Genomic DNA, 26,979 nt, shown 5'->3' with positions numbered 1-26,979 from the left:
GTGATCGCTGGTCGAGTTATGTAAGCGCGAACGCAAAGCCCTTTCAGGGACTTATTCAGCGGCGCTCATGAGAAAGGACTGCTTACAGGACTTGTTGGAGGCGCGCTCGTTACAAGGACTGGTTGGAGGCGCGCGCATTGTAAAAGGACTGTGTGAGAGAGCTGGCCTACACAGGACTCTTAAAGGACTCGCGTGCACCCGGCGCTGATCAAGGGACTTGAAGAAGAGATATACGGCGCGCTGTCAAAGAGAACATTGGAGAGGGTGCGTTTGGCACGAGTGTGCATATATTACGTACGCAGGACACCAGCTTCCCCCCGCTATATAAAACTGTCCGGTCGCGCTCAACTACACGCGGAGCTGCCTGCCGTGTTTCGCCCGCTGGACCGGAGCCTGGACCCCATCGCCGGACCCTCTACCTGACCATCCACCATCTACAATCCCCGTGTGAGTGTGTACGTTTGTCTGGGTTATTAAGGATAAGACTGTTTTAAGACTGCCCTGTGTTCTGCTTCTTCTTCTTCCTATCCTGTACATTCTTTTGTTTCCTCTTCTTTCTGTATATTTGTTAATAAATCAATCTATGTTCTTCCTATTCTCTGGTTTCCTCTTGTCCGATCGCATCCGTCCTTTCTCTCATTGGGTAAACGTGGCACGATTGGAACCGCTATAATCGGGTCTAGTCTTTGTTAACGGCCCGAGTTGCGGCTCGCTTCGCTCGGCGTATCCACTAACGCTGCGGCTCGGGTGGGAGGTTATCTCCTTGCTTCACGGTCGGTGTTGGTAATTAGGTAACAGGACCAAATTGACCAGCAACACTACCTAATACCGACCGGAAGGAACCGGGTAACTTCAGGATCACGTCGGTCAGTAACAGACAAGGGGATTAACCCCCTCTTGGTAAGGGGAAAAGGCCGACGTTTGAGATCCGTAACAATATATATATACACAAAGAATTAAGTTAAGCACCCCCCCCGTTTTTTTACAACCTCGCACATTACAAGTTTGTTGTCGTCAAAACAGTGTAATATACCCATGATATTGCTATATTTTCTGGAGAAGTGATATTATGGTCACATAAAAACATAACACTCATGCCGTTTTCAATATTTTATTCTGAATAATTTAAGGTGAAATTTTTTGGGAATTTTAGGCATATTTTCACCTCAATTTAAGTATGGAGCTATAGGTCCATCACGGACAGTGTGGATGACGTTTATGTTTTCTAACGTACAGTCATTGTTCTGAGAAGACCTCTAGCGATCTTTGCGTCAATAACGTGTGTAGGACCCACGTGATCGGATCACTGACTCAACCAATCACTTTTTTTCACTTTGATCACTCAATTTCATCAATGGATAATTGCTAATGTCATACCAATCATTATTTGATCTCACATACCTTAGAATATATGCCAATGTATACATATACACAAAGAATATATATTAGGGGGTGCTTACCTTAATTCGTTGTGTAGGGGTGCTTAACTTAATTCTTTGTGTATATATCATATTGTTGTGGGAATGATTTTATGGATTAATAAATCTGTTTAGTCGAATGATAGTTATTTCTTGGCATTTGTTTCGATAAGTGTGACATCTATCTACAATTCCAGTAATCTCTGTCTGTACGTTTGTACGTCTGTTTGTCTGTGACCGCTGTTTCTCGACAACCACGGGTCCGATATACTTTTAACTTGCCAGGTATATTGCTGGGGACCCGAGGATGTGCCTTTTCAAGGTTTCATATTAATCGGACAATTACTTACCGAGCTATGTCCAAAAAACGATTCAACCAATCAGAGAGCAGCGAACGATCGCGTGTGCCGAACGTGGCGGACACACTCTGCCTCGGATGGCACATTTGAGAGCGTATTCATTTATTTCACGTTTGCAAACTATGTTGGCGTTAAACTATGTTCTAAAACTAATAAAACCGAATTTGCGATTCATTCGCTTTCCTGCGCGTTTGTGCACGCGATGGCGATTTCTTTACCAAACTCCGGAAGCCGTTCGCTTTGGACCAAACCATTGCATGTAAATAGAGGGGGGGGATTGTCACCGTACTCGCAAGCCGTTCGCTTTGGACCAAACCATTTCATGTAAATAGAGGGGGGGGATATAATTTTAGATATAGATATAGTACGGGCAATGCCCTAGTAATATTAATTTGTGCAATAGATGTGCTTTGTGTATGTACAGTGAGATATTTGTTTTGTTTTCCCTACCCTACTGTTTTGTCCTCCCATATTCAAACCTCTGCTTGTACGTATTACTGTTCGTATATCCTCTGCTTACATGTATTTCCAAAGCACATACAAGTGCTTTACAGTTCAAGTCATGAAAATGTGCAGGTATGGCAAATCTACATTGAAATAGCCAGCCATTGGGGCTGACGTATGGGGCGAATCTGCATTGAAGAAGTCTGCAGTTAATGTCTCCACGAGAATGCTCGGCACAGGGCCTATAAGTTTATCTCACATGCAGTTCAGTTAACGGCTGCTTGGAAAAAGAAAGGGAGTGACACGGAGAGAGAGGCACAGTTGGCGACGCAGCTTGCATGGAGGTCAGAGGTCATGTTCGGTAAAAATCCTGTTACCGTGATAACTTGTGAACCAGTGATGGGATTCTGACCAAAGTTGGTACAAGTATGTATTATGCTGCAAAGATGAACTGATTTGATTTTGGGGTCAAGAGGTCAAAGGTCAACGTTTAATACATTTAGAACTTGAAAACGGCTGAAGGGATCTAATTCAAACTTGTTACAGGTATGTATAATGATGTAAATATCAACTGATTATATGTTGAGGTCAAGAGATCAAAGGTCAAATGTCAGACGTCCCATCAGGTAAAAATTATGTTACCGAGCTATTACTTGTGAACCAGTAATGGGATTTTCACCAAACTTGGTATAATGACAAAGTGAGACTTGGTATAATGACCGTTATTTATGATGCAAAAATAAACTGATTCGATTTTGCGGTCAAGAGGTCAAAGATTAGAGGTCATGTTAACTTACAATTATTTTGTTACCACTATAACTTAAGAATATCTGAAGGGATCTCAGTCAAACTTGGTACAGGTATGTATAATTATGAAAAGGTGAACTGATTAGATTTTGGGGGCAAGCGGTCAAAGGTCAGAGGTCATGTGAAATAAAAATTATGTTTCCGTGCCAACTTGTGAACCAGTGATGAGATTTTGAACAAACTTCGTACAATTATGTATATTGATGTAATAATGTGGGCGCATGCATATCGGTCGACACCGTGACATCAAAGAGTGTCGTTCTAGTTGATATATATGATACATATGCTCGATATGAACCTGGCTGAGCCATCGGTTCAGATGAGAACAGTTCACAGGCCAACAAGTTTGATTTTCTCTTTTTATCTGATCATTCTATCTCTTTCTTTTCTCTTCTGATATCAGATCACTCCAGTGTGCGGGAAGGTAGGAGTAGTCCTGTGATCATCCTAGTCTGCACATCGAGGTTGAGTGCAACTTAACAAAACATTTTGCTGTGCATGCGCTGAGGGCGAGCGGTCAGAAATCATCGATTCCACCAATGCAGATCCAGCTTATCCTGAAATGAAAAGACATTTATATCCTCAACAATTTCTGTTTTGTCTTTTCCCATTCGAGCTCTCCTGTAGAACCACCTTTAAAGGCCATTTTTCCCCGCAGAGCACGGGTTGGCCTTTTTCGGGCACCGTGGTCCCCTTTTTGAAGCAATGTTTTATGGCCGGATGCCCTTCCTGCCGCCAACCCTGTTAGTCGCCTTTTGCGACACACAGGATATTACCAGTGAACTGGTACTCAATTTGCCGACTTCGGAAGGATGACAGGCTGAGTCAACCCCCCTGGCGTTAATTCAGCGATCGACTGGGATTCCAACCCAGGATCCTAGGATCCCAAGCCGGCACCGTAACCGCTAAGCCAACACCAGTCTCCTGTGAAGACTGGCAAGTACACCGCCCACCAGAATTGTACTTTTCAAAAATCATTGTTGGATCTTTAATGTCTGCAAGTGTGGGGGAAAAAAAGTGGGGTGGATGGATGGGGGTGACACTTCCTGTTGTGTTTATACACCGCTTTAATTAAATCGCCATATTATAAACCAAATAAAAAGTCTTCAATGCACCAGGACTTACTCGTTTTCCTCCAATTTGCAAACATATTTGATGATGTGGTTCCAGTCGAAGGCATCTGGAGAAGCTTCGAGCCAGCATTGCAACTGCTGCCGGTTTTGCTCGATGTAATCGGACAGGTAGATCTCTTCGAAGTTCTCACAGGCGCTTAGGACCTGGTAGATGGTGGGACCCGATCCCACGTCCAGCAAGCGCTGCCCACGTACACCTTGAACAACACAGACATCTATACTTAAGAGAAAGACTACATCTGTGTAATCAATACTGCACGTCTCCTCATACCATTCTCCAGAGCACTCATCGACACATCCACAAACTCGCTTCTTGCTAAATGTAAAAAAAAAAAAAAAAAAAAAACCAAGCGATTGTGCAGTCTGATGTATGATGGCGTTCGAAACAACGATGACTTGCAGATAAGCAAAACACTGGTTTTATAGTGAACAACAACAACAACATGCATTTTAAGGCCATTTTCCCTGCAAGAGCGGGGGTTCGCCTTGCGGTCCCCATGACAATCTTCTCCATTTTGCCCTATTTTCTGCATCTCTCCTTGTTAATTAACCCCCTTGCCCGCATTTCTTCTTCCACCATCTTTAGCCAAGTCTTTCTCGGTCTTCCCCCTCCTCCACTTCCTTCTACATTCATTTCCATCACTCTTCTCAACCAGTCACTTTCATCCTTCCTCAACACATGACCAAACCATCTCAACCTGTTCCTCTTCACAGCATCCATCACAGGCTCTATTCCTATCATCTTTCGCAATTCATCATTTGTCTTCCTCTCTCTCAACGATACTCCTCCGCACATCCACCGAACCATTCGCATTTCCACCCTTTCCAGCCTTCGTTGCTGCTCTACATTAATGACCCATGTCTTGCTCCCATAAATCACAACACTTCTCACACATGCAGCATACACCTTTCCCTTCAGCTTCAACGACACTCCCCTCATCATCAGCACGCAACTCAGTTCCCGAAACTTCTTCCCTGCACATCTCACTTGAGCAACCGTTGCCGAGTCTGATCCACCTTCTCCATTCAGCATGTCTCCGAGGTAGCAAAATGTTTTCACACCTTCCAGCTTCATGCCGTCTCCAAGATCCAACTCAACATTTCCTCCATCTGCAGCTCCCTCTGTGCACACCTTACATTTGAATGTAGCTGCCACACTGGTTAATGACCCTCTCAGACCACTACATTTTTGATGAACCCACTCAGCGCACATTGCACATTGAATGGAGTTCACTCCGACACCCTTCCTGCACACAGCACATGGCCACTTTCCAGTTCTTTCCACCTCACCACATGCTTTACCACTTGCCATCACATTCGTCTTTCCTATATTCACCTTCAGACCTTTTGTCTCCATACATTCCTTCCACTTGTTCATCTTTTCCTTCAGTCCATCCATACTTTCCGCAATCAACACCAGATCATCTGCATACAACAGCTCCCACGGTAAACCCTCCTTTACGTTCTGAGCCAGCACCTCCATCACAGCTACAAATAGTAGTGGACTTAGTACTGACCCCTGATGCACTCCCACCTTCACCTCAAACTCACCACTGTTCCCGTCCTTCGTCCTTTCAGCTGTGCGCGCTCTTTTGTACATTGCCATCACGACTCTGATCAACCATTCCTCCACTAATAACTTCCTCAATGCCCATGTCAATACTTCGCGTGGAACCCTATCGAATGCTTTCTCCAGATCAACAAACCCAAGAAACAACTTCTTCCTCTTCTCCATGTACTTCTGCAACTGCCTCACAATGAAAAGCGCGTCTGTCGTTCCTCTTCCTGGCATAAATCCAAACTGCATTTAGTCGATCTTCACTTTCTTCCTTATCCTCCTCTCCAACACCCTTTCCAATACCTTCATTCCATGCTCCAATAACTTTATCGCTCGTTACGAGCCACACTCCAGAGGGTCACCTTTCCCCTTGTATAGAGGGACGAGGGTACTCAGTTCCCAATCCACTGGAATGCGGCCTTCTTTCACCACCAGATTACAGATCTCTGTCATTCTCTTCACACCCCAACTTCCTGCTCCCTTCAACATATCTCCCACAACTCCCGTCGGCCCTCCCGCTTTTCTAGTCTTCATTGCTTTTATCGCTTCCTCAACTTCCTTCTCAGTTATCCAGTTATCTTCTCTGCCGGTCCTAAAACTGTTTTTTTTTTTTGTTTTTTTTTTGTATACAAAGTCGAGGCTCGTGAAAGAGCCAACATTTATCAAACAAACAAATCAAACAAGCAAGCAAACAAAGTATATAAAAAGGGGGGTGGTCGACATGATGGGGAGAGAAGGGGAGGAAGCACACAAACACAACATTTGAGAGCAGGGACATCGGGAGATGTGTGGGAGGGAGAGGGCCTGGGGGGAGGCAGGATAGGTATAAAACGCAAGGACACCAAGGGACTTCCAGGAAAGAAGTCAAAAGTCACCTCAAAAAAGTGGATTTGGGGTGAAATTAGCGGGGGTAGAAAAGATCAAGGTTTTGGATTGGGGAAGATAAGAGATGGTGGTGAACAGCCGTTTTAAAGACCTGGAGGGAGGAGTGGGATTGAAGAGAGTGAGGGAGTTTGTTCCAGAGGCGGGAGAAAAGAGGAATGAAGGAGTGAAGGTGAGCAGAGAGTCTTGATTTTGGCAGTTTAACCATAAGGGTTACTCTCTATGTTGCCATCCCATTCATTCTCTGTATTCAACAGCATTTCCATATATCTTTTCCATCTTCCTTTAATTCCATCTGGGTCCACAACGATTTGTCCCACTTCACCCTTCAAGCAACTCACCCCCATCACATCACACCTCTCTTTCGCTATCTGCTTTGCAATCCTGAATACCGCTCTCTGACCCTCTTCCGAATCCAAGCGTTCTCCGAACATTTTCCTACATGCCTCTTGCTACCTCGTTCTTTGCAGCCTTCTTGGCTGCCTTATAACTTTCATGCTCTGCTTTTTCTGCTCCCGTACCCTTCGCCTTCTGCCACTCCTTGAACTTCTTCCTCTTCTCGTCAATCCTCTTTCCAACTTCATCATCCCACCACCATGTTTCCGAGTGCCTCAGTGGTCCTTTTGTCCATCCACATACCTCACCAACGGCTCCCAACAGACTATCTTTCATTGACATCCAACCATGTTCAAGCTCAACCACATCATCCTCTACCCTACTCAGCCTCTCTATTAATGCCTCCCTAACTGTCACCTCTTTCAACCTCCACACCTTCATTCTCGGTTGGTACTTCACCCGGCGAGCTCTCCTCGCACCTTTCACCCTTATGTCGCAGACAACCAAGTGGTGCTGTCAAACAGCCTCCACCCCCGGGATCACCTTTGTGTCCCGGAGGTGCCCCCTATCTCGCCTACTCACCATCAGGTAGTCAACGGTTGTCGTCGACCCACCTGACGTGTATGTAACAAGCTTATTATCCCCTTTCTGGAACTGAGTATTACAAATCAACAAATCAGCTCCATCAGCAAACTCCAAAATCCTTTCACCTTCTCCATTTCTCACACCATATCCGTAACCCCCATGAACTCCCTCAAAACCGTCCATACTCCTTCCCACATGTCCATTTAGGTCTCCTCCTACCACAACAACTTCCTCATCTTTCACGTTTTCCATCAGCTTCTCTATCGCACACCAGAACTTGTCCTTCTCTTCATCGCTCCGGCCAACCTGCGGAGCATATCCCGAGATGACGTTCACCAAGAGCTTTCCAATCATCATTTTCACCATCACCAACCTATCACTCACTCTAGTCACACTCACCACACTGTCTACAAACTCCTCAGAAAACAGGACACCAACACCATTCACGCCCTCCGGGCACCCTTGCCACACAAACTTGTATTTCTGTCCCTTCACCATTCTCACACTACTTCCCTTCCATCTCGTCTCTTGCACACAACATATTGTTGCGGTTTTTAGAACCTTCACATGTAAATTTAGTAGTAAATTCCCTTATAAATGACCCCTGTGTACATGTCCCCTTAATTGGCTGTTAATTAAAGATTGCACCTTCGTTAGTCCATGTACAACACGTCGGACACTTTAGGATCTCTCTATAGTTATATCATTATTCTGTGTTCCAGGTAAGGCTGTGTTTCCAATAGTTGACTCTACGTTGCATCAATCAAATAAGATAGGGCATCCTCCGTCGTGCGAAGTCCTTCCTTGGCACCACCTGAGCTCCTCACCACATACAAGGCTTTCATCCGCAGCTCAATGGAATACTCCTCTCCCCTCTGGGCTGGTGCTCCTGCCTCACACCTAGCTCGTCTTCACGCTGTTGAAACCAAAGCGTTCAGAATCATTGGAATCTCCCGCAATGAAGCTAACTCCAAGGGCCTTTCCCTCACTCACCGCAGGCAGGTTGGTGGTCTTTCCGTCTTCTACCGACTCCTCTCTGGCCTTGCCCCCCCTGCTCTCTCTGGGCTCTGTCCCCCAAATATTCCTACAGGTCGCACAAGATCTGCCTGCAACCCTCTTATGGTTAAACTGCCAAAATCAAGACTCTCTGCTCACCTTCACTCCTTCATTCCTCTTTTCTTCCGCCTCTGGAACAAACTCCCTCACTATCTTCAATCCCACTCCACCCTCCAGGTCTTTAAAACAGCTGTTCACCACCATCTCTTATCTTCCCCCATCCAAAATCTTGATCTTTTCTACCCCCACTAATTTCACCCCAAATCCACTTTTTTGAAATACCAACTTCTGTCCTGGAAGTCCTTGGCGTGCTTGTGTTTTATACTTCTCCCTCCCCCCCCCCCTTCCCATGTCTCCTCCCCCCAAGCCCTCTCCCTCCCACACATCTCCCTGCTCTCAAATGTTGTGTTTGTGTGCTTCACCTTCTCTCCCCATCTCGTCTTAAGCTCCCTCTTTTTATATATTTTGTTTGTCTGGTTGATTTGTTTGTGAAATAAATGTTAGCTCTTTCACGAGCCTCGATTCAGTATACAAAAAAAAAAAAAAAAAAAAAAATTCTTTCTCATGCCCTGAGGGCAGAGTAACTGTGCCATTCAGCATTCATTCTGTCTCATGCACTGAGGGCAGAGTAACTGAGATTCAGCATTCATTCTGTCTCATGCACTGAGGACAGAGTAACTGTGAGATTCAGCATTCATTCTTTCTCATGCCCCAAGGGCAGAGTAACAGATTCAGCATTCATTGTCTCATGCCCTGAGGGCAGAGTAACTGATATTCAGCAATCATTCTTTCTCATGCCCCAAGGGCAGAGGAACTGATATTCAGCATTCATTCTGTCTCATGCCCCAAGGGCAGAGTAACTGATATTCAGCATTCATTCTGTCTCATGCCCCAAGGGCAGAGTAACTGATATTCAGCAATCATTCTTTCTCATGCCCCAAGGGCAGAGTAACTGATATTCATCATTCATTCATTGTCTCATGCCCCAAGGGCAGAGTAACTGATATTCAGCAATCATTCTTTCTCATGCCCCAAGGGCAGAGTAACTGATATTCAGCATTCATTCTGTCTCATGCCCCAAGGGCAGAGTAACTGATATTCAGCAATCATTCTGTCTCATGCCCCAAGGGCAGAGTAACTGATATTCAGCATTCATTCTGTCTCATGCCCCAAGGGCAGAGTGAAAGATTCAGCATTCATTCTGTCTGATGTCCTGAGGGCAGAGTAACTGAGATTCAGCATTCATTCTGTCTCATGCCCTGAGGGCAGAGTAACTGTGAAATTCAGCATTCATTCTGTCTCATGCCCCAAGGGCAGAGTGAAAGATTCAGCATTCATTCTGTCTGATGCCCTGAGGGCAGAGTAACTGAGATTCAGCATTCATTGTCTCATGCCCCAAGGGCAGAGTGAAAGATTCAGCATTCATTCTGTCTGATGCCCTGAGGGCAGAGTAACTGAGATTCAGCATTAATTCTGTCTCATGCCCCAAGGGCAGAGTAACTGATATTCAGCAATCATTCTGTCTCATGCCCCAAGGGCAGAGTAACTGATATTCAGCATTCATTCTGTCTCATGCCCCAAGGGCAGAGTAACTGAGATTCAGCATTCATTATGTCTCATGCCCTGAGGGCAGAGTAACTGATATTCAGCATTCATTCTGTTTCATTCCCCAATGGCAGAGTAACTGATATTCAGCATTCATTCTGTCTCATGCCCCAAGCGCAGAGTAACTGATATTCAGCATTCATTCTGTTTCATTCCCCAATGGCAGAGTAACTGATATTCAGCATTCATTCTGTCTCATGCCCTGAGGGCAGAGTAACTGTGAAATTCAGCATTCATTCTGTCTCATGCCCCAAGGGCAGAGTGAAAGATTCAGCATTCATTCTGTCTGATGCCCTGAGGGCAGAGTAACTGAGATTCAGCATTCATTATGTCTCATGCCCTGAGGGCAGAGTAACTGAGATTCAGCATTCATTATGTCTCATGCCCTGAGGGCAGAGTAACTGTGAGATTCAGCATTCATTCTAGATTTCGGGGTCACAAGGTCAAAGGCCACAGGTCATGTTGAGTAAAAATTCTGTTACCCCGATAACCTGTGAACCAGTGATGGGATTCTGACCAAATTTGGTACAATTATGTATAATGATGTAAAGATGAACTGATTAGATTTTGGGTTCCCAAAGTCAGAGGTCATGTCAGGTAAAAATATGATCACTTGAGAACAGTTGAATGGATTTAAATCAAACTTGGTACAAGTATTATATTGATGTGATGGTGTGGGTGGAGGCATATCGGTCGACGTTGTGATGTCGAAGAGTGTTCTAGTTTTAAATAATCCTTTAACATTGGAAGATAGGCTGAATTAAAATTCATGAATTTAAGTTCAAACCAGCGCAGACATTTCGTGTTTGTTTGTTTGTTTATATATTTATTTCCCAGCCCTGACAGTGCAGGATATCTCAAAGAGTTATGGACAGATTCGGACAAAACTTGATGGACAGATTATGTCCGTGACAAGGATGAATTGATTCGATTTTGGCGAATATGTGAATCCGGATACTAGAATTTTTGGAGTGTTCACCTTTGAGAGGTAGGACCAAAAACGAGATAGCACGATATCGTAAACAGTTGCAGACGGATTATGACAACACTCGGTCAATATGTTGGTCCGGATCCAGATCTGGCCTATCAATGGGATACAAAACGTGAAGTGTTCAACCTGGCGGAGGGACACATTCTACAAAGTGCCATTCTAGATCTTGGATGTAGCCACAAAGTAACAGACTCGTTAAATCGGCCACTAAACCATCATCCGACATCAGTTTAACACTCAAATAAAATATCGACAAACACAAGTCACGACGGTCCAACCTTGCGAGAAAACCTTGTGATAAAAGCGAATGACGCACTCCATCATGGCACCATGAGCACCCACGTGTCCCTCAATGTTGGTGTAGTACATCTTGTTGTACTCCTTCGCATTGAAATACTTGTGATAGTCTTGTCCTGGTTCCCGGACTGGTAACAGGTCTTTGCCCTTCTCCACAACCTCCCTCTGGCTCTCCATCTTCACAGGCTGCGATGTGCACAAAACGACTTCACTTATATTGTGTCGATCAACTTTGTATTTGTTCTTGTTCTTAGCACAAGGAGCCACAAGGCTAAAAATGTAACCGGCTGTGGATCTGGGGGAGGGAAGGGGTCACGAGTGACCTATCTACCTCCCCACATTCCCAAATCCCCAATATACCAGCAAATGTAGAGCAAGCACATGACACCACAAAACAGCTGAGATCTTGTGCCGCTGTTGAGCAAAGGAAACTTCTGGAGGGAGGAATCCCATTACCCAGGCATCCCCCTTCCCTTTCCAATATAACCTCCCCTCTCGTACTCCCCACTACTCCTGTATCCCCCTTCCACAATCCTTAACCTTCAGGTTTCCGAGGAACTTTTTCCGAGGATATTTTGGTCACTTCTCCCATTGGTTGTAATCTCCTTCCGTGGGGTTCAGAAGGTGGAACCGAATCCTCCCAGGGCCCAAAGTATCCGCTTTCATTATTATTTTCACAGCATCACATTTCGAGGAACAAGTCGTGGTTCTTTTTTTACTGCTCTCATCTCACTTATCAACAGACAGCTTCCAATTGTCTGAAATTGTCCATTCTGAAAACAATATCGACTCGGACAACCTTTCCACTAGTTGCTAACGAGGTGAATTTATTTAAAATTTTCAGGTGGTCCTCCAACCTTTTTCCTTTATTATTTTCTCCCTTCGCCCCCATTTATCAGGGGTTGCCGATGGCACTCGTGGGGTTGGGTCGACAATATAAATGCCCAAAACCCCCCTAGTTTGGGAATTTACCTTCTTTTTACCTCCTCTTGTGGACAAGCTCTGCTGTTGTTGATTTGCACTGCTCGTATTGGCGAATCAGGATGCTCGTTAAAAAAGCAGAGTGCAACTGTGGAATATTCAAGTATATCAGAAAGTTGATTACTTGCCCCCCCCCTCCCCCTCCTGCAAAGTATGTAATTATTTATAATCTTACTATAATTCACCAAATGTCTGTCTGTCCGTCCGTTCCCAGGTACCGCAAAAACAGCTGAACCGATCGCAACAAAATTTTGGGTGGGTTATCCTGGGACCCCCTAGAGTAAAATAGGCTATATTGTTTTCCCAATTTTTCAATTTTCCAGTTTTTCCAAACAGGATGGAATAATATTTACCGATATGAACAGTGATGTGGCTTTTATTGAAATTCTACAAATACTGTTTAGATTTTGATGATTTGCGTGTGATATGATTTAACGGATGTTTATATGAATCGTTTAAAATTTAAAAAGCCTTCAATTTCTGATATTTTGCCTTTTCATTTGGGCCTCACAATTGAAGCCCCCGCCCGTAGGGCGGGTACCGTTGCTAGTTATGATAAGTTAAAAAAGATAATTTAATTTGTTTCTCAGTTATTGGGGGATGAGACCATGCCATTTGGGAAGGGTCGACACGTCTGTGGGCCACGTTCCACTCCGTATTTTAAAACCTACAGTAGACATTCCAACTTTGGACATGGTGCAACATCAGCAGAGAGATTGGCTTTCACGTGTCGTGAAAGATTGGCATGCCATTCAAATTCTGGCATTGGGACCTGCACTTGTAGCCAAAGGCATTTCACTCAGGTCAACTGGCACGGTCTTCAAGCAGCCTCCCACCTCTACCGCCTCGGACATCAACTCATCCTGGGAATTCTTCCAAAGTAAACTGCTCTCTCTCTCATGCACAGATTTATTCCATCTCGCCTTCAGTTGTCATACGCTTCCTCCCGTCCATGGTACACGGAATCTTGTGGTGAGGCAATTGCCCAGAAACAATTTGCCTTCGCCTCCTGGAAAGCAAATCCAATGGAAGGAAATCTCATTTCCTTTCACAAAGCCCAAAACAAGTGTATGTCCCTCCTCAGGAGAGCCAGGAAACAATATCTCTCCACTCTCAAGACCGAACTCTCAAACCTGTCTCACTCTTCCAAATCATGGTGGCGTCTGGTCAAATCCGTTTCTAGTGTTTGTTCCCCTCCATCCCCTCCCTCACCTCAAACGGCTACACGGCTGACTCCGCACGTGAAAAAGCTGAATGCCTCAACTCTGTGTTTGCCTCTAAATCTTGTGTCCCAAACCCATCCCTCTCTGTACCCACCGTACCCAGTCGTACCCAGCTGCTCCTGGACTCTGTGTCCTTTCCTCCTGACAAGGTGGAAAAGTTTCTGTCAACCCTCGACTCTGATTCTGGAACTGGACCTGATGGCATCAGCCCACGGGTCCTAAAATCCTGTTCTTCCGCTCTTTCACTCCCTCTCTCTGTTCTCTTCACCCTCTCTTTTGCTCAACGTCATCTGCCATCTGCTTGGAAATCAGCCAACATCACCGCTTTACACAAAAAATGTGCAAAAACAGATCCTTGCAACTTCAGACCAATCAGCCTTCTCCCAATTATCAGCAAAGTCATGGAATCCATCATTGCTTCGGATATCAAATCTTTCCTCTTCTCAAATGGCTGATCTCTGATCACCAATTTGGTTTCAGACCAGGTCACTCTACTCTGGACATGCTGCTCCTGCTGTCTCAACAATGGATGGAGGTCCTCAATGCCAAACAGGAAATTAGAGCTGTCTCCCTTGACATATCACGTGCCTTCAATACGGTGTGGCACCCCGCTCTGCTCACCAAACACTCCTCCTATGGTATCCATGGAAATCTCCACGCTTCGCTTGCGGACTTCCTCTCTAGTCGTAGTCAACGTGTGGCCCTGAATGGGTTTCTCTCATCTCCCCTTCCTGTTCAGGCTGGAGTTCCCCAAGGCAGTGTTCTGGGCCCTGTGCTTTTTCTGGTCTTCATCAATGATCTCTCTGACTCTCTTGAAAATCCTCTCCATCTCTTTGCTGATGACTCCACTCTCTGTCGCTCCATTCCTCACCCCTCAGATCGGCAATCTGCAGCCTCCTCACTCTCTGCAGACCTGGACAAAATCACAGACTGGTCAAACAAGTGGAACATGTCTTTCAATCCTGACAAATCTCACACTCTTACTATGTCTATCCGAAAAGACCGAATACACAACCCTCCCATCCACTTTCTGAATAATCCTCTCCAAGAAGTTCTGTCACTCAAGCTTTTGGGTCTCACTATCTGCCATGATCTTTCCTCATAAAACCACATTGCAAATCTGGCCTCCAAAGCCAGTCGTCGACTGGGCATCATCCGTCGTGCGAAGTCCTTCCTTGGCACACCTGAGCTCACCACATACAAGGCTTTCATCCGCAGCTCAATGGAATACTGTTCTCCCCTCTTGGCCGGTGCTCCTGCCTCACACGTAGCTCGGCTTCACGCTGTTGAAACCAAAGCTTTCAAAATCATTGGAATCTCCCGCGATGAAGCTAACTCCGAGGGCCTTTCACTTACTCACCGCAGGCAGGTTGGTTGTCTTTCTGTCTTCTACTGACTCCTCTCCAGCCTTGCTCCCCCAGCTCTCTCTGGGATCTGTCCCCCAAAATATTCCTACAGGTCGCACAAGATCTGCCTGCAACCCTCTTATGGTTAAGCTGCCAAAATCAAGACTCTCTGCTCACCTTCACTCCTTCATTCCTCTTTTCTCCCACCTCTGGAACAAACTCCTCCACTCTCTTCAATCCCACTCCTCCCTCCAGGTCTTTAAAACAGCTGTTCACCACCATCCCTTATCTTTGCCCATCCAAAACCTTGAACTTTTCTACCCCTGCTAATTTCACCCCAAATTCACTTTTTTGAAATACCAACTTCCTTCCCGGAAGTCCTTGCAGTGTCCTTGTGTTTTATACTTCTCTCACCCCTCCCACCCTTCCCACGCCTCCTCCCCCCAAGCCCTCCCACAGATATCCCGATGTCCCTGCTCTCAAATGTTGTGTTTGTGTGCTTCCCCTTCTCTCCCCATCTTGTTTACCGATACTCTTATTATATGTTTTGTGTGTCTCAGTTTTTTTGTGTGATAAATGTTAGCTCTTTCACGAGCCTCGATCCTGTATACAAAAAAAAAAAAAGAACAAGTACAGATACATTCAAAGTACACCGCCCCCATGCCAAATAATTAAATATCCTACAGCGCGCGGCATTGCCGGGGCGCCTGTGGCGCCCGGCAATACTGCAGTTCAGCTCATCGAGGCTGCATTGGTAGGGAGAGGTGCACGCTGATTGATTCATTAATTGTATCATTAAAATCAATAAAAGATTGTCACAAAATATTTTCTTAATCAATTGGCTAATAGCATAACGAAACCACGAGTGCTTCATCCGAAGATGTATCTTTTAGAAATTTAATTAAATAAGTCATTAATACAAAATTAAATAATTAATTGATTAATCAATAAATAATTAATCGATTAAATGATTAATCAATAAATCAAAAATATCCTTGATAGCCACATCACTTGGTCACTGTCATGTCCAAATATTAGCTTCGCAGCTCAAAAGGTGCCTGAGATATTGGCCAAATGAGAAAGAAAATAAATAAATGATTAATAATGAAAATAAATAAATAATAAGCATTAAAAAAATTAATTATTAATCAATTCGGTCACAGAACACATAAACCACCACCATTTCATCAGAATCTGTAACTGATTTTTTAATTTTTTTTTAGTAATTAATCGAATAATTAAATAATTAATCTCTTTATTGATTAATTCATTAATCAATAAATCAAAAATATCCTTGATAGCCACATCACTTGGTCACTCATGTCCCAATATTAGCTTCCGAGCTGAAAAGGTGCCTGAGATATTGGCCAAATGAGAAAGAAAATAAATAAATGATTAATAATGAAAATAAATAAATAATAATCATAAAAAAATTAAATTATTAATCAATTCGGTCAGAGAACACATAAACCACCACCATTTCATCAGAATCTGTAACTTAAAAAAATAAAAAATTTAGTCATTAATCGAATAATTAAATAATTAATCGATTAATTGATTCATTGATTAATTAATAAATCAAAAATAGCCTTTGCGGCCAAATCACCTGGTCATTGGCATGTCCAAATGTCAGCTTCCTAACTCAAAAGGTGCCTGAGTTAATGGTCAGAAGAGAAAGGAAATTTGATTAATTAAATAAGTACTTAATTAATCGCTAATAATTAAATAACTCCTCAATTAATTGATTAATCAAAAAACAAAAAATAGTGTTTTTGACAAAGCTCTTGCTCACTATTGTGCAGAAATTTCATCTTCCTAGCTCAAAGGATGGCTGAGATATCGCCTGGACAAACAAACAAGAAAACAAACAAGAAAGCAAGAAAACAAACAACCAGAGTGAAAACTGAGTACTCCCTTTCAGCGTGCGTCACTGCCGAGCCCCCTTCGGTGCCCGGCAATGACGTTTTGCAATGCCTGGAGATGGCATAGGAAAGGTGCAGTGTACAAAAGATTGTCATTAAATATTTTCTTAATCAATTGGCAAATAGCATAACTAAACCACTAGTGCTTCATCCGAAGATGTAACTTTTAGACATTTAATTAAATAAGTCATTAATAAAAAAATACAATAATTAATTCATTTATCAATAAATAATTAATCGATAAATTCATGAATCAAAAAATCAAAAATACCCTCTTGGTCATTGTCATGTCCAAATATCAGCTTCCTAGCTCAAAAGGTGCCTGAGATATTGGCTAGGTGAGAAAGAAAATAAATAAATGATTAATGAGGAAAATAAATAAATAATAATCATAAAAAAGAAATAATTAATCAATTGGCAAATAGAACACATAAACCACCACCATTTCATCTGAATCTGTAACTTAATTTTATTATTATTAATTAAGTCATTCATCGGATAATTAAATAATTAATCGATTAATTAATTAATCAATAAATCAAAAATACCCTTTACAGCCAAATCACTTGGTCATTGTCATGTCCAAATATCAGCTCCCTCACTCAAAAGGTGCCTGAGATATTGCCCAGATGAGAAATAAAATAAATAAATAACTAATAATGAAAATAAATAAATAATAATCATAATTTTTTTTTTTTATCAATTCGCTGATAGAACACATAAACCACCACCATTTCATCAGAATCTGTAACTTAAAACAAACAAACATTTTTAGTCATTAATCGAATAATTAAATAATTAATCGATTAATTAATTAATTGATTAATTAATAAAGCAAAAATAGCCTTTGCAGCCAAATCACTTGGTCATTGGCATGTCCAAATGCCAGCTTCCTAACTCAAAAGGTGCCTGAGATAATGGCCAGAAAAGAAAGGAAATGTATCAGCATTTAATTAATCGCTAATAATGAAATAACTCATCAATTAATTTATTAATCAAAAAACAAAAAAATAGCGTTTTTGACAAAGGACTTGCTCACTACTGTGCCGAAATTTCAGCTTCCTAGCTCAAAGGATGGCTGAGATATCGCCCAAACAAACAAACAAGAAGACGTCATGCGTAGCACGATACTTGCAAAATCTGCCCCCCCCCCCCCCCCAAAAGTTTTCCATTGATACAGCAAATTGTCCATTTCATGAAGATTAAAATTTACAATCTTGATCAAAGCTCGGGTCAACAGGATGAAAATTGACGATTTTTCAGAAGGCTGACCTTGAGTTGACCTTTGACCTTTTGACCTCAAAAATAGTTCGTTTCCCTATTTAGTGACTCGATGTGCAAATGCTTTTCAATTTTCAAGTCAATTGGATGAAAATTGAGGATTTTAGAAATTTAGCCTATGTTGACCTTTTGGCCTATATTGACCTCAAGAATACTTGGTGGTTGAATTCAGTGACCAGATATTCAAGTCCTCTTCAAATTTTAAGTCAATTGGATGAAAATTGAGGATTTTAGAAATTTGGCCTATGTTGACCTCAAAAATACTTGGTGGTTGAATTCAGTGACCACATATGCAAGTGGTCTTCAAATTTCAAGTCAATCGGATGAAAATTGAGGATTTTAGAAATTTATCAAAGTTGGTGACCCTGTTGTGGGTTGTTGATACATGATGTTGATACATATCAAAGTTGATACATGATGGCCTATGTTGACCTTTTGACCTATTGACCCCAAAAACAATGGGCTTCTGGCTTTTGACCAACTCTACCATTTGGTGAAGTTTGGTGAAGATCGGTTGAAAATTGTGACCTGTAGGCCGGTGACAAACAAACAAACAAGCAAACAAACAAACAGACAGAGTCACAAACACAACCGACCAATATACTTGAAAAATCTTCGATTTTGCAAGTAACAAACATGAAAACAACCAGAGTGAAAACTGAGTACTCCCTTTCAGCGTGCGTCATTGCCGAGCCCCCTTCGGTGCCCAGCAATGACGATTTGCAATGCCTGGAGATGGCACAGGAAAGGTGCGGTGTACAAAAAAAAGAAAAAGAAAAAGACACTGTGTTCATATGTTGAGCAGTGCAACCGCTGATGCAGTTCTCTGGGAAGTTTCTTCTTCTTTCCCAAGGTTCGCTTCCCCCATCATTCCCCTTAAAGTTCTGGATCCACCGATGGGATGCTGTACTCCATATACATTTCTGCCAATTTCATTCACAAATTAAATGGTGGCTTGAAGAGTGAAGGATACTTGCAGTCCAACATGCCAAGCAAATCCTGCAGTCCGAACAAGAATAATGTAATGCACATCACATAAGAGACTGAGTCTTAGTTCTTATATGAGCCTCGACAGAGTGTACAAAAAGTGTACCCAATGCCTCGCTTACATAACCCGGTGTAATGATGACCCGGTCTGTAGTGAAATGGGAACCAGACTCGGTGATGTAATGGTAACAACATCCGTTCTGAGTCGAGGTCAGTGGTTCGAACCCCATCCAGACTCTTAGCAATGGTACTTCCGGCTTCCTTGCTTGATGTTCAGCATCTAAAAAGGATGGAGTACAGACAAACAACCATAGGTTGGTAATAACGTCACAGGCTTTGATGGCCCTGAAGGCCTCCCTCGTTGGAGTTCCTTGGAAGGGAAATAATATATTATTCATGTGTTTGTCATTGTACACAAGGTGATCTTGTCCATTTGGGAGAATTGGACAAATTCCAATGTCGAGTTGAGCCTGCGGAACTTCCACGCAACAGACCTGGAGGATTTGAGGTGGGGAGGCACTTTATTAAGAGAGTACACAGTTCCATGGGATAAATAGAATCGTACCTCAGTAGGCAAGGTGTGCGAATCCTCCTGTTATGACAATAGGTTATTTTTTTGTATTTTTTTTGGGGGGTATACAAGATCGAGCCTCGTGTAAGAGCTATATTTTTTAACTAACATTAATCACAAAAGGAGAAACATGGGAGACAAGATGGGGAGAGAGAGGGAAGCACACAAGTACAACAGTAGAGAACAGGGACATCGGGAGATCTGTGGGAGGGAGAGGGCTTGGGGGGGAGGAGGCATGGAAAGGGGGGTGGGAAAGGTATAAAACACATGGACACTGCTAGAATTTCCAAGAAAGAAGTTTGTATTTCAAAAAAGTGGATCTGGGGTGAATTAACGGTTGGATGAAATTAAGGTTGTGCCGAGAAATGCTGTTCGTTTGTGAAGCAAACATTGCCTCGGAAAAATTAATATGGCCTCAACATTATTACTACTATTACTACTACTATTACTACTACTACTACTATTACTACTACTATTACTACTACTATTACTACTACTATTACAACTACTACTATTACTACTACTGTTACTACTACTATTACTACTACTATTACTACTACTACTATTACTACTACTACTATTACTACTACTACTATTACTACTACAACTACTACTATTACTACTACTACTATTACTACTACTACTACTACTATTACTACTACTATTACTACTACTATTACTACTACTACTATTACTACTACTATTACTACTACTACAACTACTACTATTACTACTACTACTATTACTACTACTACTACTACTATTACTACTACTATTACTACTACTATTACTACTACTACAACTACTACTATTACTACTACTGCTATTACTACTACTACTACTACTATTACTACTACTATTACTACTACTATTACTACTACTACTACTACTACTACTACTATTACTACTACAACTACAACAACAACCGTTTTATGTCTCAGATTGACATGAGTATTCTCATCATCCTCCACCATTAAAGCGAGACTTGAAAATAAACAATTCCCGTTAGCAAATATCTTCTTCTTCACAAAAAAAATCTCAGATTGTTTGGAACGGGAAATATCACCATTTTCCAACAAATGGAACTTCCGCGCAACATTTGCCTTCACAACAATAACACCTCCAATAACAGGATCGTTCCAGAAAAAGAAATATTATCTTGTAGGCCGACATATTACCTTCACAACAACAACAACAACAACAACAACACGATCTCTCCAGAAAAATATCTATTGTCACATTACCTTCACAACAACAACAACAACAACACGATCACTTTGGAGAAAGAATCTTTGGAGAAAAGGCTAGCTATATCTAACAGGGTGCTGGCTAGCTCAGGTGTGATGCTGCTTGTTTCTGATTCCATGCAGAAACTGACATCCACATGTGTGTGTGTAGATGACTTAACTTCTTACCTTGTTGGTTTGGAGGTTGAATATCCAGCAACATCAGTTGGCATTGACGAAGATGTAGAACTATTAACGGAGGTATTGAATACATTTACGAAAATAGGAAATGGCAGTAATGGCAGGACTAATTTGCATAATAGCATGCCAGAGATACATGTGGCCACTTCACGAATAGTTTTATTATGATCTTTGACCCTCAAAGCATGGGTCTAGAGACCTTATTTGTTCAGCTATCTGCAATATTGGCTGAGATATAGTAAAACTAGATTTTTCGATAATGGCGGCACTAATTTGCATAAAAATAATACGTGGGACATTTCGACAACTTTTTAACATAGCTCATCATTTTCTACACAATTTTTCCAATCTAGCAACACTGATTAGAAGTATATTTCCGGGGGGGTGCATGATACCCCCCTCTTCCTTCTAGACTAGTGTTCTATCAAGCTCTCCCACGAACTGTTCCAGCTCCCAGAAAGTGAAAGGAAGACAGAAAGTATACCACAAGTTTGTACCTTGACTGCAGACTTGATATTCTTTGCTTTGTGGACATTTCAAGTCCGCCTTGTCCAATTTTGGAGATGACCTCACAGTCCCCAATCTGATAAAGGCACAAACAATACTTCACAACAATGCTTCTATTATAATAATAAAAAGCAGTGCGTGTGTGTGTGTGTGTGTGTGTGTGTGTGTGTGTGTGTGTGTGTGTGTGTGTGTGTGTGTGTGTGTATGCGCGCGTGTGTGTGTGTGTGTGTGTGAGGGGGGGGGATGTATGTGTGTATGTGAGGGGGGGATGTGTGTGTGTGTGGATATGTGTGTGGGGGGGAATGTGTGGGGTGGGGAATGGGTGTGTGTGGGGGTGTGTGCATGTGTGTATGTGTGGGGGGGGGGGTTGTGGTGGGGATGTGTGTGTCGTGAAAATCAAGCTCAGACACGACTTGACCTCTGGGTAGGTTTAATATCATTTAGATCTGTAGTACATCCTGTAAGAATACATGCATGCAACAGGCATTAAAATCAGAGTATTTCATGAGCAGCAATGTTTGATTCAATATAACAATGGTCCTACAGAGAGGACAGTCAGCGCAGCATTTAGGGGCGTACATACCATTCAAACTACAGGACTATGTCACAGTGAGTTCCGCTGGAGTGTCCGCTGGAGTGTCCGCGCGCCCCGGTTGTCCCGGGTCTTATAGACGCCCCTTCCGTAGCGAGCACACCCTGGGTTCACCTTGGTATAATTTCACTACATTCTCCCCGCCGTTAGAACTATGCTGCCACTAGGCAGGAAGCGAGCGCGCGTCAGCATTAATAGGTAGAGGAAGTCATTATATCATTATTAGGGTGTCAAAGAAATATCCCTATTGATTCTTGTCTTTGCGCCATTGTGTTATGTTTCGCACACTGTCAAAGCGTCTTTAGGGCTTCCTGGTAAGCGCTATACGAAACAAATCCATTATCAGTAGTACAGGTCAGTCGGTCCATCCGTAGAGGTCAGTGTGGCGAATTACCCTGCCAGCACAGGTTCGGAAACTACCGGGTACGTCGTCCCCAAATCCGGAGTCCCCTGCTTCGGAGTAGCCGCTGGAGGCAGGTGTCGGAGGGGCACCTCAGTGCCCTCACCGCTTCAGGCAGGGGTGTATCAGGCGAAGGGAGGGACGGCAGATGTTCTCTAGGCGCACTCATAGCCTGGTTAGCAAACATGTCCGATACTGGCAGACGATGAGCCTGTGGGTCACAATAGTCTAGTCTCACAGGCCTAAGTGCTGGATAAGGTGTACCTTTGCGATATGCAACTCATTACATAAGGTGTACCTTGTCGAAGAGCGAATGTCCATTCGTCGCAATGCAACGCATTTCAGGCAGATGTGTCGATGTGGAAGATGTGTAAACCAGTAAGCCATGTCTATTCGTCGCAAGGCAACACATTACAGGAAGATGTGTTGATGTGGAGGATGTGTAAATCAGTAAGCCTCTTTACAGTAAGCTGTAACAGTAAGTAAGATTACATGACAGGAGGCCATGACAGTGTAAGTCAATTACAGTAAGTCTGTACCGGCCTAGGAGTTGTAACAGTAAGTAAGATTACATGACAGGAGGCCATTATAGTAAGTCCATTACAGTAAGTCTGTACCTGCCTTGGCTCCCAAGGGTACATGGTCGATCCTCAATAGATCCATGCCATGGAATTGCCGAGGGAGAGAACCGACGAGAGCCATAACGAGAGTTACGCGATACCCCGGAGTCCCCCTGTTTTGAAATCACGAGACTCGAGCGCTCTCTGACGGCAGCGCGTACGAATTACAAGCTCCGGCAAATAGTTTCAAGAAAAACGTTTGCCACGAGTGCCCTCCGTAGGCTGCCCGAACGACCGGCATGGCAGATACGACGACGCACAAAACGACCGAAATGCGCCTTCCCAGCGAAGCGCGCAGAATCCCACGGTCTAGCGACCTAGAATCTCCCGACCTGCAGCACAGCGCGCAGAGGATCGGAGAAGATCGGCTATACCGGCTATACCGGCTATACCGGAAAGAAGATCGGCTATACCGGCTACCGTCCCGGAGGGAGTGTCCCGGAGAGAAAACGTCGAGATCGAGAAATGGAAAACGTCCCGGATGGATCGACATCCAAGAGAATGGCCCGGATGGATGGATCGACATCCAAGAGGATGGCCCGGATAGATAGATCGACATCCAAGAGGATGGCCCGGATGGATGGATCAACATCCAAGAGGATGGCCCGGATGGATAGATCGACATCCAAGAGGATGGCCCGGATGGATAGATCATCACCTCACCCCCTCACTCATCCAAGTCACATCCAAGAGGATGGCCCGGATGGATGGATCGACATCCAAGAGGATGGCCCGGATGGATGGATCGCCATCCAAGAGGATGGCCCGGATGGATAGATCGACATCCAAGAGGATGGCCCGGATGGATAGATCATCACCTCACCCCCTCACTCATCCATCCCCCCCCCGCCCCCCCCTCCCCCCCCCGCCCCCCCTCCCCCCCCCGTCGTGAAGTGCGAGATAACAGCCGCGCATCGCGCACCGAAGGCGAGCGACCTTCACAGTCTGGGTCAGAGGGAATGCAATCAGGCAGCGGCCGGGCGAGGCGTCTCGCAGTCTCGAAATGTGTGGAGGCGAGCCAGGAGACCTGTCCTAGAAGCAACAAGCCCAGAGTCAAGGGCGATCCGGCGGGCCGGTGCCCACGTGGCTTGCTCAGGAGACGAGGGAGTCGGGCGCAACGCTCAATGTCACCGTGTCATGGGGTCACCGTGCACCCCCAAATGCCCTGTGCCTTATCGATTAACGGCATAAGTCCGCGATGTTGGCTAGTCGCCCTCGAAGGCCGCCACGTTATGACACGCACTTTTGGGCAGGGGCGGTCAGATTACTATCTGTAGAGAGGTACCCAGGTAGACGAACTCTGATGACGCAAGCGCGGGAAACAGTTAAATGGCGCTGTAAAGCAAACGCGTGATTTAGTCGATGACGTCATCAATTGGTTCGGGCGCGTGCGGGCGGGTTTGACGGCGAGTTCCAGCTGAGTGGTATCCCCAGACGGAGTAAAGTAGCACTCCGAAATCTAAAGTCTCGCGTCCATTGGGCAGCAGCATTCGAGCGGGCTCGAGATCGGTGTACGGAATACAAACCCGGCCGACGAGCGAAAAGTATTATCTAGGGCGCACCGCGTACGAGGGAAACCGAAAGTTGAGCTCGGCCCGTTGAACCAGTGCGGCTTTGCCGAGTCGAGAGGGCGAGCACGCCGAGTCGAGAGGGCGAGCATGCTTGGCAGCGATAGACTGCACGACCTGAAGTAGCGTCTCGTTTGTTTAGCTGTCGGGTCAAAGGATCGAATACATATCACGCCCTGAAGTAGCGTCTCGTTTGTTAGCTTTCGGGTCAGAGGATCGAATACATATCACGCCCTGAAGTAGCGTCTCGTTTGTTAGCTTTCGGGTCAAAGGATCGAATACATACCACGCCCTGAAGTAGCGTCTCGTTTGTTTAGCTTTCGGGTCAAAGGATCGAATACATATCACGCCCTGAAGTAGCGTCTCGTTTGTTTAGCTTTCGGGCCGTGTTTTGTCCGGAGTTTTAGACATAGATAGTCATATAGAATACACATGGTATACGATCATCTATCATAAGCATAAGCCCGAGTGTCGTGAAAGGCTGATAGTCATATAGAATACACATGGTATACGATCATCTATCATAAGCATAAGCCCGAGTGTCGTGAAAGGCTATGAAGGTCCCGCTCGACGTCCTTAGAAACTCATCCGTGCTGCGACGAGTCCTCGCATGGTGCCAAGCGAGCCTCCATTGAGGCGATTCCGGGCAGCGGAGTTCGCCGGCCTCGTTGAGTAGCCACATGTAGGTGGGATTTCGACGAGCCGCGATCAGAATCGCCGGCCTCGCAGAGTGGTGCCCGCGAAGGGCGCATTGCGCGATTTGCGCGTAGGAGGTGATTCCACTGTGCAGCGATTGATCGGGTTGTGCCCGCGATGGGGCAGCGCGCGATTCGCGCGTAGGTGGGATTTCTACGAGCCGCGATCAGAATCGCCGGCCTCGCAGAGTGGTGCTCGCGAAGGGCGCAGTGCCCGAGCAGCCGGAGTGAGCCGGCCGTGTGAGGCACGGCGTGATTCCGACGAGCAGTGCGCGATTCGCGCGGAGGAGGTGGATCCACCGAGAAGCGAGTGGTCGGGGTGAGCCGGCCGTGTGAGGCACGGCGTGATTCCGACGAGCAGTGCGCGATTCGCGCGGAGGAGGTGGTTCCACCGAGAAGCAAGTGGTCAGGGTGAGCCGGCCGTGTGAGGCACGGCGTGATTCCGACGAGCAGTGCGCGATCCGCGTGGAGGAGGCGATTCCACCGAGCAGCGAGTGGTCAGAGTGTGCCGGCCCGCGCGGAGGAGGCGATTCCACCGAGCAGCGAGTGGTCGGAGTGTCCGGCCCGTGCGGAGGAGGCGATTCCACCGAGTAGCGAGTGGTCGGAGTGTGCCGGCCGTGTGGAGGCATGGCCGACATGGGAGTCGTGATCACTCGCGTGGGAATCTCATCTCGGGCCGAGGCACGCAAATCTAGGATGATTCTCTCGGACGGAGCCGTTAGCGTTTCGAGCAACCGAGGCTAGACTCGTACCTTCGGCGCCAAGCGGGTCCGTCGTTCCGACGGGGTTGCGGCCCAGGACATTTCCCAGTGGCCTCCTTCAGCAGGCGCCTTGCCGGAGTCCGTCATGCCTGCTCCGGCGTTCGGGCCTCAGGAGAGCAGTTTGCGTTTTGACGACGCGGTCCCGCAAAAGGCTTGCGAGGTCCCCATCGCATCCGGTCCTTTTGAGGCAGACCGGCGGCGAGTGTAGTCGGAGCTCCGTAGCTGGAGCTAGCTCGACGGGTCCTCCGCCGGTCATTCTTCTCCGAGGTGGGCCTCGCAGGAGCGCGGAGAATGTCGGGAACGCTCGTCTGTGATCTGCGTTCATCCGGCCCGGTAGACTTGTGGTCAGCCATTCCGGCGATCTAAATGATATTAAATGTCGTGAAAATCAAGCTCAGACACGACTTGACCTCTGGGTAGGTTTAATATCATTTAGATCTGTAGTACATCCTGTAAGAATACATGCATGCAACAGGCATTAAAATCAGAGTATTTCATGAGCAGCAATGGTTGATTCAATATAACAATGGTCCTACAGAGAGGACAGTCAGCGCAGCATTTAGGGGCGTACATACCATTCAAACTACAGGACTATGTCACAGTGAGTTCCGCTGGAGTGTCCGCTGG

General features: G+C 45.0%; 1 protein-coding gene across 1 annotated transcript in view; it reads right to left on the bottom strand.

Moving 5' to 3' along the window:
* Positions 1-12,001, bottom strand: part of LOC137427911 (indolethylamine N-methyltransferase-like) — a 28,601-nt gene extending 16,600 nt beyond the window's left edge. Inside the window, exons 1-3 of the mRNA XM_068117720.2 lie at positions 11,832-12,001; positions 11,453-11,657; positions 4,154-4,358 (exon numbers count right to left, since the gene is read on the bottom strand). Of these exons, the coding sequence (XP_067973821.2) occupies positions 4,154-4,358; positions 11,453-11,657; positions 11,832-11,924 (503 nt within the window). The 5' untranslated portion in view covers positions 11,925-12,001. The remainder of the gene's footprint in view (positions 1-4,153; positions 4,359-11,452; positions 11,658-11,831) is intronic.
* Positions 12,002-26,979: the final 14,978 nt, after the last annotated feature.

Source organism: Myxine glutinosa, chromosome 5, assembly GCF_964187855.1.
Source record: "Myxine glutinosa chromosome 5, kmMyxGlut1.1, whole genome shotgun sequence".
NCBI classification, from domain to species: Eukaryota; Metazoa; Chordata; class Myxini; order Myxiniformes; family Myxinidae; genus Myxine; species Myxine glutinosa.
This window is presented reverse-complemented; position numbering and strand designations above follow the sequence as displayed.